Raw genomic sequence first — 16,693 nt, 5'->3', positions numbered from 1 at the left:
TTACAAAATATCTTCATGGAACATGATAATTAGTAACCTAATGATTTTTGGCATAAAAGAAAAATCAATAATTTTGACCCATACAATGTATTTTTGGCTATTGCTACAAATATACCTCAGCGACTTAAGACTGGTTTTGTGGTGCAGGGTCACATATAATAATATTGTCCCTAATTTTAAAAAAATGTCACTAATTAATGAATCAATAATTTATTCACTGATGTAGAATAAGAAATAATTTTGGAAATTGTTTATACTGTCAGGATCATGGACCTGTGTGTGTTCGTGTTCCCTGTGACCCAGTTTCTCCCTCACGTTGATTGTTCATTTGGTTCAGGTGTGTCTGGTGATTAGTCCCTCGTTAGTCTGTGCATAAAAGCCCCAGCCCTTTCAGTTAGTGTTTGTCGGTCCTTGAATGTCTTCCTTGCCCGTGCTCTGTGTTTCCCTGTTGGGTATTAAAGACTCTCTTTTTGTGAGTTCCTCGTCTCCGCATTCCTGGTTTCCTTGACTCCTTGAATTGTTACCTCTGCGTCTACCCTCCAATTTTGTTTCCGTGTTTCCTCAGTGTTTTCTTTCCGTTGTGTCCCCATGGATCCCCTCCTTCGCCCGGAATACCTCCTCCTCCTGCTGGAGCAGGGGGAGAAATTGCTCGAGGGCCACACCAGACTGTTCCTGGTCCTCGCCAGCCTCACCACCTACCCGTACGACGCGCCTATATCGTCTGAGGATGGCCCTCGAGCGAATTTCACTGCTTTTGTGGAGTGGACACTGGCGAGAAACAGATCTCCGTTTCCTGTCTGTTCCCCAGAGGATCACGCCACTCCCGACCCAGTGCACAGCCCACCATCTCCCTGCTGCGCGAAATGCATGCACGAGCCCACTGCTGACGGAGAGCCAGAGCCTGCCGCGACTGACAAGCCATCGCCGCACGGATTGACAGTGCTGAGGATCATCGCGGAGCCAGAGCCGCTAATGACATCAGTCAAGGTTTGTGAGCCGGCAACAAAGCCCGCCACGAGGGAGAATACCGCGGACGGTGTGAGCGCGGAGAGGAGCTCCACCAATTGCACCAATTCCCCACACCCAGGGAGGGCCACAGATCCTACCCTTCTTCGTCTCCTGAGTCTCCTGAGTCTCCTTCGTCTCCGCTGGTCCCGTCTAGCTCCGCTCCTCCAGAGCACCCTCCAGTGTTGGCTCCCGTTCCTGAGTTCAGCCCTGGAAGCCTAGAGGCTCACAAAAGCCCCGCACCTGCCTCCTCCACCGCTGTCGGTGCGAGCCCCACGGGAGTGCCATCCTCCAGCGTCGCTGGGGCTGGAGCATTCCTCACCTCCGTCTCCAGCCTCCGAGGCCCTGACTCCGCCTCGGCCCGTCAACCCGTCGGCTCCACCATGGCTCCTAGCTCCCTCCTCTCCACCGTCACCCATTGTTCCACTGGCTCTGCCGGGCTCCCTCGTCCCTCCGGCTCCGCCTTGGTCTGGCGTCGACCATCCTGCGCCTCGTCCCTCCGTCCCTCTGGCTCCGTCAGGCTCCTCCATCTCCCTGGCTCCTCCTCAGTCCTCTGTCGCTCCGGCTCCACTGAGGCAGAGGCGGGGATCCAGAGGGACCATCTACTCCACCTTGGGCCACCGGATCCTCCCCGTCGCCCTTGCTCTTCGGCTTTCCGTCTCTGCCTCGGGCTCCTCCACCACCTGCTCTGCCACCGTCGGTCGGCCCCCTGGAGTCGGCAGCCATTCCTCCTCCATGGCTCCTCCCTCTGTTGGCTCCACTGTAAGCCGCTGTTATGGCTGTGGCCTGGCTCCAGCTGGACTCCTCCTGCTCAGGGTCCCTCCCGTCTTCTCCCTGGCTCCTCCCTCCTTTGTCGCCTCCCTGGTTTCTGTCAGCCGGCCCCCTCCCGGGTGTCCGTCCTCCTCCTGAGCCTCCGCCTTTGTTCCCACCCGTGTCCCCCCCCTCTGTTGTTCCACGTTGCGAGGACGCGCTTTCCGGGAGGGGGCGTTATGTCAGGATCATGGACCTGTGTGTTCGTGTTCCCTGTGACCCAGTTTCTCCCTCATGTTGATTGTGTCTGGTGATTAGTCCCTCGTTAGCCTGTGCATAAAAGCCGAAGCCCTTTCAGTTAGTGTTTGTCGGTCCTTGAATGTCTTCCTTGCCCGTGCTCTGTGTTTCCCTGTTGGATATTAAAGACTCTCGTTTTGTGAATTCCTCGTCTCCGCGTTCCTGGTTTCCTTGACTCCTTGAATTGTGACAGATACAGTTTAATCACAGCACCTAATACAATATACACACAGCAATGATGTTCTTAATTTTAACTAATAAATTAATCTAAACTTTTAAAAAATCTAAAATATTGGAAATTGTTAATACAGTTTGATCTCAGCACCTAATATAATGAATTAACCTAATATAATTACTTTTCTCTATAGTTATATCAAAATAAGGACAAAAATGAAAAAAACAAAGCATATAATAAATCTGCGTCCTTGAATTTCTGCATTCTATTTTCTACCCTAATTGAAATTCAGGACCTGAATTGACATTTAAAAGGCAGTTTAATTCTGAATGGTGCATGTACGACATGTACCAAATAATGCTCAGTAACTGAACAGAAACAAAGGTGTAGATTTAACTGATATTATTAAGGAGTGGATAGCATTTGCTGCAGCATGTGGGGCCAGACCACATCTTTCTTTTTCTTTTTTAGGTATTAAATGTGACTAAAACCTGGAGATTGTGTGTATTGTGAACAAGCACCAGCCCCTCTTGCACACGCTGCTGATGGAGTGAAACAGCTGCTCTTCCTGAATGGAAAACAGCCCTCACTCCCCAGTGCAGTGAGTGAGCTACAACCATTGCTGGAGTCTAATTGAAATGAGTTGGCTGCTTCACCCTGGCGTACTTTTCATCAAGATGTTTGGGCTTCTTATTGTGCATTTGTTGGGAAGAGTCTGACTGTATGGCTGCAGTCCATGATGGTCAAACATCCTGTGCCAAAATCAAACTGAACACTTTCTACTATCTATGTATGTCAGTAGACATTTGTCAGAGTAGATTTGACTAGTTCTCTTAAACAGTTAGTCCCCGCTGGTAGATGCCATAACTACACTGTAAATAGTCTCTTATTAGACAAGGTGGAGTAGAAGCGTACATTAGGTTCAATCTGTCATACTGTCTTAAGATGCATGATTGAACAGACTGTAATTATCTCAGAGTCAGACTCATCAAAATTGTATTGGCATGTATCAAAACAAATTGTATTAAAATGTACTGTATAAAATCATTTACTTCCTGTACTGTTAAAAAGATAAGCTAAAATGAAAAATAAAACAAAACAAAACAAAATACCAACATGAATACCTAATACAGGTACCCAAAATAAAAATAAAATGTAAAAAAATAAGTTTTTAAACTCACCACGGCTGCATTTATTTCTAACATAACATAATATTGTGAAATATTCATAATATTGTAGCATAATACATAGCATAACATTGTGAAATATTATTACAATTAAAATGTTGAAAACAGTTGTGCTGGTTAATATTTTTGTGTAAACCATATGTTTTCTTTTCAGGATTAATACACACAAAAAAAAAGGGTGTAGAAACAATATTCAGTTACACTTTATTTTAAGGTGTCCTTGTTACAGTGTAATTATACATTTAAGTACTGAGTAATATTAATAAACTACATGTACTTACTATATGGTTAGGGTTTAGATTAGGGTTTAATTTAGGTTTACTTGCAGGTAATTATATATCATTTATTGTTATCATAATAGTAAGTACATGTAACATATGTAACAAGGACACCTTAAAAAAAGTGTTACCCAATTTCCACTTAGAAATCGGTAGTAAATTTCACCATTAATTGCAAAGAAATGGCAAGTAATGCATTGGATTAAACATGAAAATGGAAGTAGGGAGACTAAAATAGTATTATCTTCTAAAATGTATGTCAATAATCTGTTTTATTTACAATTTCGAAAAATCTTTTTGTAAAGTTCAAAAGAACAGCATTTATTTGAAACAGAAAACATTAAGAATGCCTGTGAATTGTTAAATTATGAAAGTCTTTTCTGTCAAAAAAATTCTTCAAGTTAATGCATCCTTGCTGAACAAATGTATTATTTTCTTTAAAAAAAAATACTTTCCACAAACTTAATGAGTAGTGATAGATGCTGCCATATCTCTCCTGTACACTATGTTTCAGAGTAAATATAAAGGAGATCTGTGAACACAAATGGTATGGTAGAGAGGAGCAGGTCAGCATTTCCTAGCCTCTCATCTTATCCTCTTTATCCCACCATGCACATAAAGCGAGAAAACCAGTAGCTCACTTCAAATTAAAGTTTTTATCGACTGCTGGTGAATAAAGATAAATTGCTGCCTCCTCTTCAAATATGTCCTGTTAGCACTTTAGTAATGCACACATAATGCATGAATAACAGATTGAAGTATGAAATATTTGGATGGACTGTGTGAATTAAGTAAATTACTTTGCACCATCAAGTGGTTCTGAATGATATTGCATCAATTTGCCTCCGAGCCACATCCACTCCCGATGATAAACACCACATTAGCAGATGCAGTTCAGTATAGATTTGCTCTTACAGCTTGTTTTACATTTAAAGTGGAAAAAAGAAGGCTACATTTTATAAACCAAATAGAAACTACACACAACTACGTTTTTAAGCTTTCTGCCCAAGTACCAGAATTAAATAAATAAGTGGTCCCATAATAAATGCACACAGTCAAATTTGTGTGCAAACTTCCCATTCCTGAAAAATAGAGAAATGGCTGTTTTTTTCCTTCCTCATCAAATCCTGTTTTCTTCAGAGAACAATTGTAACATTACATAAAGAAATGTTGTACAGTAGTTCTTAAAATAGGAGAGGTACTACGGAAGCAGATAAAAGATGTTGTACATTGTAAAAAGGCAGACAAGAATATGAGGATATGCAGGCAGAGAGAATGCTCTTTTATAGGTAAAGACGGGGCTTATAGTCATGGACAATAGTCATAAGTGAAGAACTGGCTTGTAGGAATGTAAATTGAATTGGCCAAAGCTAATAGGAATTGGAATTTCAATTGGATTGACAGTCCAAGACAGTCATTACAGTCACACAACAGATGCTCACAACTGCTTCTACAACTTGCTGTCAACAACAGTACTGGTTACCTACTAACTAACATATGCAGACATAACATATACATACATACATACATATATATATATATATATATATATATATATATATATATACACACTGTATATGCAGAGATAAGATGCAAAAGCCTCCAAGTGCCATTAAAATAAGCATTTTATATCAGGCTCCTATGTGTAGGTTCAGTAATTTCACTTCAATTAATAGGTTCTTTCCATTGCCATTAAAGTGAAATAACTGAACATAAACATAGGAGCCTAATAAAAATTCTCATTTTAGAAGAAAATTTCAAACGGCACTTAGAGGCTTTTGCATCTGAACTCTTCTAAAATCCAAAAAAGGTTTGCATATATGCTTTTTAAAATCATATTTGATACATACTTCTTTTTGCTCATGTTGTCTGATATAGGAGAATATGGAGATCAAATTCAATTGGAGGAAAAGGACACCTCAGTTTTATTCAGAGGCTCAAGCAGAGCAATATTTGGTGCAGTTGCTGATATTTAGATTGCCAAAAAGTATGCAATTATGATTTCAGTTTGTAATGGTAATGTAAATCAAAGAGATTTTATAAGTATAATAGACTACTTACATAAAATGCATCACTTGTTATGTCTTAGCAAGTCATCTTAGCAAGATGAAATTTTAATGCTTACTTTTATGGTCAAAGCTCTGTACTTTTTATTGTGGGTATAGTTTAATGCAATGCAATAATGATTGAGAGATGAATTAATACATTTTCCTCAAAAGCAACAACCAGAAGGGGGGCATTTTTACAATGACAATAAAAGGCCTTTTACTTGCTAAAAAGTGTAAACAATCAATCAGATGTGGATCTTGTACTGCAAAGTTTTGATCATGACATTTGTGCTTTAAATATGATACAGTAGGCTTTTTTTTTCACCTTACCATGTACAGTGAAAAATTGTAAATGTCTTAACCCTGCATTATATGTAATTTCAATGTAAAATACTGTTAAATGTGTGGTTTTTGCAAGTAAAAACTATGAATTGCCAGTAAGAAACAGTAAAAGGGCATTCCTGAAAGCTTTAATTTAATGCTTTACACATACTGTACAACACATACTGTTATTTAGAATACTGATTATTAATATATAATATTACTTACTTTAAATGCAAATTAGTTCTGCATCCTGTTTACTACCCCTATCCAAGTTCAGATCAAATACAGGAACTGAATTCATGCTGGTTATGGCACAGATTCAGTACTACAATTCCCCAACACAGATGCTCAACAATAGTCACAATGTGTGAGTATGAGCCAACATGTGGAGCTGTGGGAGCTGGATAGGTTATTGGGTCCAAGCAGATGATTGCCCAATTTTTGAAATGTGGCATCCAGCTTTCAAAGCAAAGAAAATCCCACAAGAGAGACTTTCATCAGCCATCACACTGTGACAAAAGAGACCATTAAAATTCCATATTAATTTCACAGTATGCATAAAGTAATAGAGATGATGTAAGAATGCCAGTCTGAATATTCTGCTTGTGTTTGAATTGTGCCATTTATTTCTTTTTTTAATCAGAAATGTTTCTTGAGCATAAAATCAGCATATTAGAATGATCTCTGAAGGATCAAGTGACACTGAAGACTGGAGCAATGATGCTGAAAATTCAGCTCTGCTTCACAGGAATAAATGGCATTTTAAAATATATTACAATAGAAAGCATTTATTTGAAGTCTCTGTGTGCTTTTGTTCCCTGCAGGAGTTTGAAAATACGGAGGGGGAGGAGGGCCAAGCTGACCTTTCAACTTTAGCCTCCCCCAGCTCTCAGAATGACCCCGAGGTTTATATCCTGCCCCTCACGGAGGTCTCACTACCTGTGTCCAAACAGCCCAGCAAGTCATGTAAGAATCTGTACGGTTTTGGTCATTATTTATGATTCACAAAAGGAGATGTTTTGAATAACGCCCTGACTGTTCTTTTCCAAGTGATATGGAATGAGTCTGTGCTGGTCATTTGATTCATGGTGGGAATCATGAGGAGGCATGTTTTTAATGAAAAACATGATTTAGATTAGACCTACTGCCTGTGTTAACTGTAGTGGTTATAGCTCGTCACTGTAACACATTGCAAAGAAGATTGCTGGTTGGGTTTTTTCATTAATAAACAATACTGGAGTTGAAGTGCCACACTACGTTGATATTTGTCCCTCACATTCCTAACGGCCTTGTGACAGGAAGAGTAAAGAACAGGACTGTGCCCATTGTGAACGGATGGTTCCGGAAAAAGAGCAGTGGCCTTGTTTATGTTCTCACAGTGCAGAGAGGGGTGGAGAGCGAACCGTCTCTGGAAGCAGAACACACATCTGTCAGTTGCATAATGCGCGTGAGACCGGCCCAGAGGACTCCTGGCATGGTGGATGCATGTGAACTAGACTGCAGAAAGGAAAGGAAGTTATTAATGCATGGAAGCACTGGAAAGTACAGATGGAAATGAAGCTGTTTTTAACAACATTACAACAGATATGAAACAGATGTGTCCGAAAACCAAATTAACTGTAGATTTGCATTTCTTTAGAAGATATTGATTTCTTATTAGTGCTTGCTGAGACAACCAACAATGGCTTATGCACATATTTTAGGTTGAAGGTTTTGTAAACATTACCATACAAAAGTTTTTTTTTTTTGAAAGAAATGTATATTTTTATTCAGCAAGACTGCATGACATTGTGATCAAAAGTGACAGTAAAGACAATAAGGTTATAGAAGATTTCGGTAGCACTTGTACCTACAGGCAAATGAGTGGTAACACAAGGTACTTACCTGAGGTGTATGTACATGGTAACAAATAAGAAACACGGCTGTACTTAACAGTCGTATATGCATGGTAATTAGTTTGTACATACAAGTGTGGGTAAGAACGGTCACTTACAGGTAGTGCCCGTACATGGTAACTAATTAGATACTTTACTGTGCTTACTAATGTATATACATGGTAAATATGTAGTACTTACGGACAAGTGGGTACAAACTGGCACGTCCTTACAGTATCTGTATATGGTAACTAATAATACACATTACTGTACATACCAATGGTATGTATATGGTAAATGTGTAGCACCTACGGAAAAATTTATTATTATGTGGTAACAAACAAGACACACACTGTACTTGGTATACACGTGGTAAATATGTAGTACTTACAAACAAGTGTGTGTTAATGTTAAATTGCAATCCACAACAGTGCTTAAAAAGTTTGAAGAACTGGTAATTCCTGTGTAAAGTTTATGTAAAATGGTGCACTTTATTTTACATTCCTATTTCCATATACTTATTATCTAAGTACTGGTGTATGTTCCTATTAGTTAATGTACAGAATAAGTTATGCGATACTCAAGTTGGGGGTATAAACATGGACCAAGGTACTTATTGAGTAATTGATGGTAGATGGTACAAAGTAAGTATATGGAAATAGGACTGTAAAATAAAGTGCACCATTTTACATAAACATTACACAGGAATTACCAATTCTTCAAACTTTGTAAGCACTGTTGTGGAGAGCAATTTAACATTAACACACACTTGTTTGTAAATACTACATATTTACCACGTGTATACCAAGTACAGTATGTCTTGTTTGCTACCACATAATAGCACATTTTTCCACAATGAACAAGTCCATTCTGACCACATTGTTTGAACAAATGCATCCAATTTTATTACTTTCAAAATGACAGCGTGAACAGTCAGTCCTAAAGATCAGATTTGGAAAAAATAATGTGAACAAAGCCTTAGTAGGGTTATTTACCACTTAATTATCACCTAGTAACCACCATAGAAACTGCAAACCAATGCAGAAAACGTACTACAGTACATAGCAACACCCTGGCAACTGCTCAAAATGCCATAATGGCAATGAGTTTTACATAGGCAAACAACATTAACATGCTCTTCAGGAATGATAAAAATCTACTGAATGTACTACGTTTGATTTTGCATCAAGTCAAATCCAATCGCTCAATGGCAGACTGTGTGGAAGCTGGCGGTGAGAGAAGCCATGCAAGTTAGGTTTTCTCCCTGTGACTCACGTGCTCTGTCTGTGTAGAGCATCAGGGGAGGGTGGGGGAGACAGTGGGATGCTGGCTTGAAATGCAGGCATGGATTGGACAAAAGAGTTTTAGGAGCCAGCCAATAGCCTCTGGACTGTTCGTCGCCCGTGGTTACAGCCATGTGATTGGTCCAGGTGTTGCAGAGCGAGAGGGTAGCACTGAGTCCCTCGTGATATTGAGAAGGGCTCGGTCATGGTTGAACCGCTCCCTTTCCGTCCTCCCCCTCTTCATTCTCCTGCGTGTTGTATTAATGCAAAGAGCCGGAAATTAACACTTGACTGAATGCAGTGAAGTAAAAACCCCACATACGAATGTCCCTGGTGTTTTTTCACATTTACAGGTTTTCATTGACTGCGACATAAGCTTCAGTCTGGAAGAGGTCGAGCATTGAGAATCAGAGAAAGAGGAGATCGCATTTATGGTTCTAAAATGCCTACTGTAGACATTTACATTGTGCTTATTCATGTAGCGGAGACTTTTATTCAAAGCAGCTTACAGAGCGTTTAATGCAGGTTTCTCAACTCTGGCCCTCACGGTCCACTGTCCTGCAGAGTTTAGCTTTAACCTTCATGAAACTCACCTGTCTATAATAACCTTGATTTGCTGGTTGTTTAGGGTTGAAGCTAAGTGGACAGTGGATCTCAAGAATCAAAGTTCAGAAACCATGGGAATTGAACCCACAATCTTGTCATTACTAGCACCATGCTCTACCAGTTCTTGAGCTATGGGAACAAATCCTATATCACTCTATGTCACTTTATATAATTGTAGATGTATACATCCCAATATAAAGTCGACATGAAATGGAAATTGTGACCCTCTGTTCCTCCCTGTTGCAGTGTACATCTGTGTGGAATGGTTTCTTGATTGAGAAAAAATGTGGGAATTTAATTTTGTCCATTGGGAATTGATAGTACTGTTTTCTAATCACTGGGATTGCATGTAAATTCTTTAAATTAAATATTAGCAAATTTTTAAATCATAGATAAATTATTTCATAGATACTTCAATTTTAATTTAGCAAGAAGTTAAGCAAAAATTGTTTATATATTTAATAACCATGTTGTAATGCCGATTTGTTGTGATTTAACAAATTAAATTTTAGTATTTTAAAGCTACCACATTTGATTAGATTAAGTCGTCTTTTTATCTAGATCCTGATGGACAAAAGATGATTATAAATAAATTCTGTGTATTAAATAAAGTCTGTCATCTGTTCAAAAAACAGCTTCACATTATACACTTGAACTAAAAACAAAAGACTCAAAACAGCAAAACTACTATCATATAGTTGCATCGCTAAATTGTTATTGGACAAATTTGAAGCTGTTAAAATAGCTTAGCGTTCTGCCAAACAGCACTCTTTAATGATAAATTCATGCTCATCTTGACTTGTCCACTCATGTTCTTTATCTCGCTCTCTTACATGTCAATAATACATGCCATCGTTCCTAATACATATAAACGATGTAGTAAAATCTACACATTTCTGCTTTTGCATGGTAAATACTGTAATCTAGCAACCCTGTTTAAGTACCATGCTAGTTCTATACCAGAATCAACACCATCATACGTAAATCACCAAATCACAAAATATGATGTACAGAATGTATATTTCATGTAATATAATTCATCTTGGCACTTCTGAAATCCCCTTATCCATTTAAGTTGGCAATTTTTCTCGGTCTGAAGTCTTATGTCGACATATTAAGTAGAATTTCTCTTCTAGTTAATGTGAAATCGTAGACCAGCCTGGGTTTTCTCGTGCAATTGTGCTGCGTTTTAATGCATTTTTAACATGGCCCAGGGCTGCTCTGGGAATGCCAGGAGTGGGACGGGAATGCACAACTCACAGATTCCACAGAAATCATATAAAAGGCCAGTTCAAGTCTGCTGAATAAAAGAGAGATAGTTGTGTGTCAGGATGGGATGGGATGGGGGGGGGTCAATGCTGTGACAATCCTGGCTCTGAGCGGCAGAGAATGGGCCTTGTGTCTGGGCTGGTACTGGGGTACCAGGCGCTGCTGCTCTGCGGACAAAAGCCACAATGTAACTGTGGCGGGGAGTGTGAGGGGCTGGAATGAGAAGCTTCTGGAACGCTGCAGAGGAGGAGAACAGTTTAGTGCATTAATACAGGGATGGGTCTGTGAGGCACACTGTGAGACCTGCTGGTAGCGCAGGAGGAGGTGTGTGGGGGGCTCGTGTTAATGACAGAGGTCTTTCTGCTGCTCACAGTGCCTTATTTGTTTACAATTGCCCCCATAGTCTTGCTGAGACAGATAGAGGGAAGGGGGCAGAGGAGCAAGGGTTATTATGTACTCATGGCATTGCTTGCGTGAGCAGACGCATTTGGCATGTGCCGAGCTGCGCTGCGGACATACGTCCAGATCCTGGTGGGACACTTGGCACTTTAAACACCGATCTCCGCAGGAGCCGCTAGGTTTACCGCAGATTCGAGTTGAGTTGGCTCCAGCTGTGAGTTCCAGCCGGCTGCATTATGGGAATGTTGTGGGACGCTGTATCTCAGCGCGAGGAGATGCGCTCGGTCTCTGGGAAGGAAGACAGACAGCGCTGCTTTCTCAGCTGTCCGAGGGCTTGGAGGGTTAAATCCCTGGCGTGTGAATGGAGACATGGAGAACCAGAGAAGAACGGCACCTTCATTCCACTGTGTCGCTGGACCTTCATCCTACGGTTTCTTGCCAGACAAAGAAAGCCGCTCTTCTTCTGTATCTTCAACATCCAAGCTTATCTGCTGAATTATGATGGTTCGAGGTGGGACCAGAGTGTCTAAAGATTTGTGTCAACTTTCTTTCATTTTAAATCGCCGATGAGGTAGTTTGAGATAACCATGGTTCCTGTGGTTGTGCATCCCTGGATATTGCTCACTCTCTCTTGATGTTTGGCTACTTTCAAACTGCTCATTGTGCATTCATTTCATCCATTTGTATGCCAATGCTGAATGTATGTTTTCTCTCTGTTTCCCTCAGTTCAGCTGCTGAAGTCTACGGATCTCAGACGCCACAGCCTTCTCTACATCAAAGAAATGGGACAGGGCTGGTTTGGCAAGGTGAGGCCTTTTATAACTCAATACGGTAATGTGGCGCTGAAAAAATAGCAGTGTTTTTTGAGTACCCTACTCTTGGGGTTGATATTGCACACAGTACACTGTACGCAAAATGTTGTCGTAAACTCATTATGAGCTACCGTTAAACAGTTAACAGATAAACTGCACACCAAGTGTCCACTCTCTTTAAATCGGTGCTGCCAGTTTCACAGGTGGCAGGTGTGAGCCATGTTAATGTGCGGTTTGGGCTGGCTTTCAGGTTTTGCTGGGGGAGGTGAATGCTGGACTCAGTACCACACAGGTGGTGGTTAAGGAGCTAAAGGCAAGTGCCAGTGTACAGGAGCAGATGCAGTTCCTGGAAGAGGTCCAGCCTTACCGGTACACACCTTTCCTCTCATCTCTCTTACCCCATTTTTTTTTACTCTTTTTACTCCCCCATTTTTTTTACTCATCTTATGCTGTATGCTAAAACATATGCCATTTTTTGTCAGTACATCTAATTTGGAGGCACAAACTGTTAGCTCTTATTTGGAATGTGTAACTAAACGGTTTCTCATATGAGCAGTGTTTTGATGTTTGAGTGTGTGAATCCCACAGGGTGCTCCAGCATCCAGCCCTCCTGCAGTGTTTGTCCCAGTGTTCAGAAGTCACGCCCTACCTTCTGGTTATGGAGCACTGCCCCCTGGTAAGCCACTGAGTACCAGCCGCTTCGCTCACCGTCTTCCGAACATACTCTGAGTTGGTCTAATGACCCTTTAGAATCTATACTAGCAGTCAGCAATCTTCTTGACATGAAGTGCCATTTTTACAATATGTCCATTATTACACAATGTGTTGAAGTAGCATCCCCTTTATTTACTAAGTATAGTTTTGAGAACAAGAAACTACAAACCGCATGAGTTTTTGACTCCAAGTGGCTGTGGTGTGGTGTTCAGTTGACCCTTCTTTAAGCCACGCCTTCAAAATGTTGACCAATCTGAGCTTAGCAACTCTTGCCATAGAGTATAATCAGACTTTTGTTCTTTTCTCATGTAAGTCTATGGAGAATCTGTGGGTTTGGGTAGTTTTTAAATCCAAAATATTACAAAATGAAAGTTAAACTTTGTAGCCAGGTCACCTTCAGTACAATAGTGACATAAGGTACACAGAGATAATGCATGCAGTATGTTACCACTTTCATGCTGTGTATTAGATGGTCAACCTCATTCACAAATGAACATGCAACATCTATAAGAACATCTACATTTTCTCCAAGTAATGTTAATACCTTTCCTACAATCTAATATATTTATTGTTTAATATGTACTATAAGTAATGATAACTAATGATTTCACAGTAACATAAGGAGGATATTGTCATAACATTACAAACAGCTCATCAATTGAGGCTTTTTTAGTTTAATCACTATATGGCTTCATTTATCAATGTAATTAAGAAAAACAGTATTGCTCTATTTCATTCCAAGACAGAAAAGAATAACATTCCCTCCAATTTTACCAATTTATGAGCACATTTAACTGAAAAACATGCTGTTCACTGACATTTCCTATTCATTTCTGTAAAGCTGGTCTGAGCATCCAAGGGGGATGGAGTTTAGCATAGGGTTAATTAAACAGCTTAATGCTCCCTCTGCTGGTCATATTAGAAACTGTGCATTTGCACAGTTACAAACTGATATAGTGGTACCAGAATTACAGTTGCTCACTATAGCACAAATTAGCATTCTTGTGTTTTTCTTAAGAATACTGTTTACTTTATACAGGGAGATGTTAAAGGATACCTCCGTAGCTGTCGGGCAGCAGACTCAATGACCCCTGACCCTTTGATCCTTCAGCGGATGGCATGCGAGATTGCTTCTGGTCTTCTGTACCTTCACAAACACAATTACATTCACAGGTGAGGATCCACTAACCTTTGGCCTTTTCCCCGCATATTGATTCTCTCGGTTATTTTTCACCCCACCGCTCACTGGACGTCCAGCTCTGGTGTCTCCTGGCAACAATATCCTGGTGCTGCCTGAGTACATGTCACAGACTCCAGCATCAGTGATTTTGTTGCTGGGGGAAAACCCCTTGCTCAGCACACATCATCAATTATTTGTAAGTTACCCATGAAGTAAATGTGAGATGACTCTGCAGACTACCTTTGTCATGAAAGTTTACCAATGACAGGAACTATAAATGATGCAAACATTTCTCCACTCTGTCCTGTTCTCAGTGACCTGGCCCTAAGGAACTGCCTGTTGACCTCAGAGCTGGCAGTGAAAATTGGGGACTATGGCCTCAGCCACAGCAAATACAAGGTGAGTCTATGAAGGCTTTTATGATTGCAGCCATGCTGATGCTATTATTTTGACGTTGACTCAGTATTTCTTCTTACTTAATATCAGTGCATCCTTTCCCTTTGTTAGGATGACTATTATGTGACAGCAGATCAAATATGGGTTCCTCTACGCTGGATTGCCCCAGAACTTATTGATGAAGTCCATGGCAATCTCTTAGTAGTTGACCAAACCAAGACCAGCAACGTCTGGTGAGAAATAATTCAGAGAAAAACACTATGGCAGAGGTTCTCAACCTTTGTATTAAACTGCAAACTTTATTGTATTAAGATTTTTTTGCATAATTTTTTACAGGAGGATAAACTTACATATAAAATATGCCATGATATGTGCACTAAAATGTTTTTATATGAATCAAAAACCGAGGTTATAGCCTTTGGCCCTAGTGAAAATTCAGGGAGCAGAAGTATCGATCTGGACAACCTTGCTCCTTTTACTTCTTCCTGTATTAAGAACCTAGGTGTTTTCTGGGATCAGAGTCTTAGATCTGATAAACAAATAAATGCAGTTTTTAGTTCCTGTTTTTTTCAGCTTCGCCTTCTCTCCAAAATTAAATCTTTTCTCTCTGTGAAAACTTTAGAGATTGCTATCCATGCGCTCATTACATCTCGCTTAGACTACTGCAACTCTCTATATTTTGGCATTTCTAAATCTTCCATCGCTCGTCTCCAATTAGTACAAAACGCTGCTGCTAAACATAAATTTGATCATGTTACTCCAATTTTGAAATCGTTGCATTGGTTATCTGTGCGTCTTATAATTGAGTTAAATTCTTCTCTATGTTTTTAAATCTATAAATAATCTGGCACCGAGTTATTTATCTGATCAACTTTATCCTTACAATCCTACACAAAATCTGAGGTCTGGTGATCAAAGACTTCTCTCTGTCCCCAGATCACGGTTAAAGCATAGAGGAAGCATAGTGGAACAGCCTTCCAGCCTATATCAGATCGGCACAGTCTTTAACTGTTTTTAAATCATCTCTTAAAATCTATTTCTTTTCTTTGGCTTTTAATTCATTGTGAGTTTATGGTATGAATCTGAGGGTTGCCCTGTGTTCTATGTCTTTGTTTGTTCAGCACTTGCTGTTTTTAAATGTGCTATATAAACAAAACAAACTTGAAACTTGAAAATGTAACTTGAGCGCAAAGATGAACTCAGTATAACAATCAGGATGTTGCAAATTTTGCAAATGGTGAATGAAGAACTAGCATGCAGAACTTATCCAAGAGGAGATGCTTTCAAGGATAATGCTGTGCTTTGACAACTTCAGCACAAAACACAAGCTCAGCACCTTTCAAAAAGGTAACATTTATAAATCATAATTTGCAGCGTTCAATATTCTGAAGTATATTTCTTAATTCTCTGCAAATTCCCACAAACTTTGGAAAAAAAGGCACGATCAACAAAAAAGCTTGAGAACCTCTGCCCTGTGACATACTATAGGCTATATGTAGAAAAACAAAGCTCCAGACTTTTTGCACTTTAAACTAATTTTCTGCATTCTATGTTCTAGTTTCTCTGTTCTAATTATTATTATTTTTTTTACTCTGCAGGTCATTAGGTGTGACGATATGGGAGTTGTTTGAACTGGGTAACCAGCCTTATAGGCACTATTCTGATAGGCAGGTTTTAACATATGCTGTAAAGGAACAGCAGCTCAAACTGCCAAAGCCCCTGCTGAAAGTGCCTCTGTGTGAACGCTGGTGAGTCGTCTCCAAAGTCCAAGTCCAAATCATCATTATGAGCCACCCATCCCCTTACGTCTGCCAATCGCAATCACCACATCCAAACCAATCAATGTTCCCCTCCAGAGACACACCCACCAATCACTTTTCTTTTAAATACATGTAAGCAATCAATATCTTCCAACCATAGGTGCCTCCCCCAGTCACTGCCATTTCCTCTGGCAGAACCAACAAATCAATACTCCTCAAATCCAGTGTGGTCAATCATTAATTTGCCCCTCTGTAAAGCCATCAATCATACATTTATCCAGTCCTGGAAGCACACAGTCATTAATTTTACCCCCACACACTCCAATCATTGTCCAT

The 16,693-nt window shown here is 40.2% G+C and overlaps 1 protein-coding gene across 3 annotated transcripts in view; it reads left to right on the top strand.

The window, feature by feature from the left end:
* aatka (apoptosis-associated tyrosine kinase a) overlaps positions 1 to 16,693 on the top strand; it is a 56,413-nt gene that overhangs the window by 31,329 nt on the left and 8,391 nt on the right. For 2 of the 3 annotated variants that reach the window (XM_058770257.1, XM_058770256.1), the window contains exons 3-10: positions 6,889 to 7,030; positions 12,222 to 12,301; positions 12,558 to 12,676; positions 12,896 to 12,983; positions 14,061 to 14,194; positions 14,516 to 14,600; positions 14,709 to 14,830; positions 16,196 to 16,345. In XM_058770257.1, coding sequence (XP_058626240.1) covers positions 6,889 to 7,030; positions 12,222 to 12,301; positions 12,558 to 12,676; positions 12,896 to 12,983; positions 14,061 to 14,194; positions 14,516 to 14,600; positions 14,709 to 14,830; positions 16,196 to 16,345 — 920 coding nt within the window. Of the gene's footprint in view, positions 1 to 6,888; positions 7,031 to 11,417; positions 12,007 to 12,221; positions 12,302 to 12,557; positions 12,677 to 12,895; positions 12,984 to 14,060; positions 14,195 to 14,515; positions 14,601 to 14,708; positions 14,831 to 16,195; positions 16,346 to 16,693 lie in introns of those variants that run through there. The other variant, XM_058770258.1, reaches the window with a different exon arrangement.

Source organism: Onychostoma macrolepis, chromosome 03 (assembly GCF_012432095.1).
Source record: "Onychostoma macrolepis isolate SWU-2019 chromosome 03, ASM1243209v1, whole genome shotgun sequence".
Lineage (NCBI taxonomy): Eukaryota > Metazoa > Chordata > Actinopteri > Cypriniformes > Cyprinidae > Onychostoma > Onychostoma macrolepis.
The sequence above is the reverse complement of the archived record's forward strand: the minus strand, read 5'-3'. Positions and strand labels throughout refer to the sequence as shown.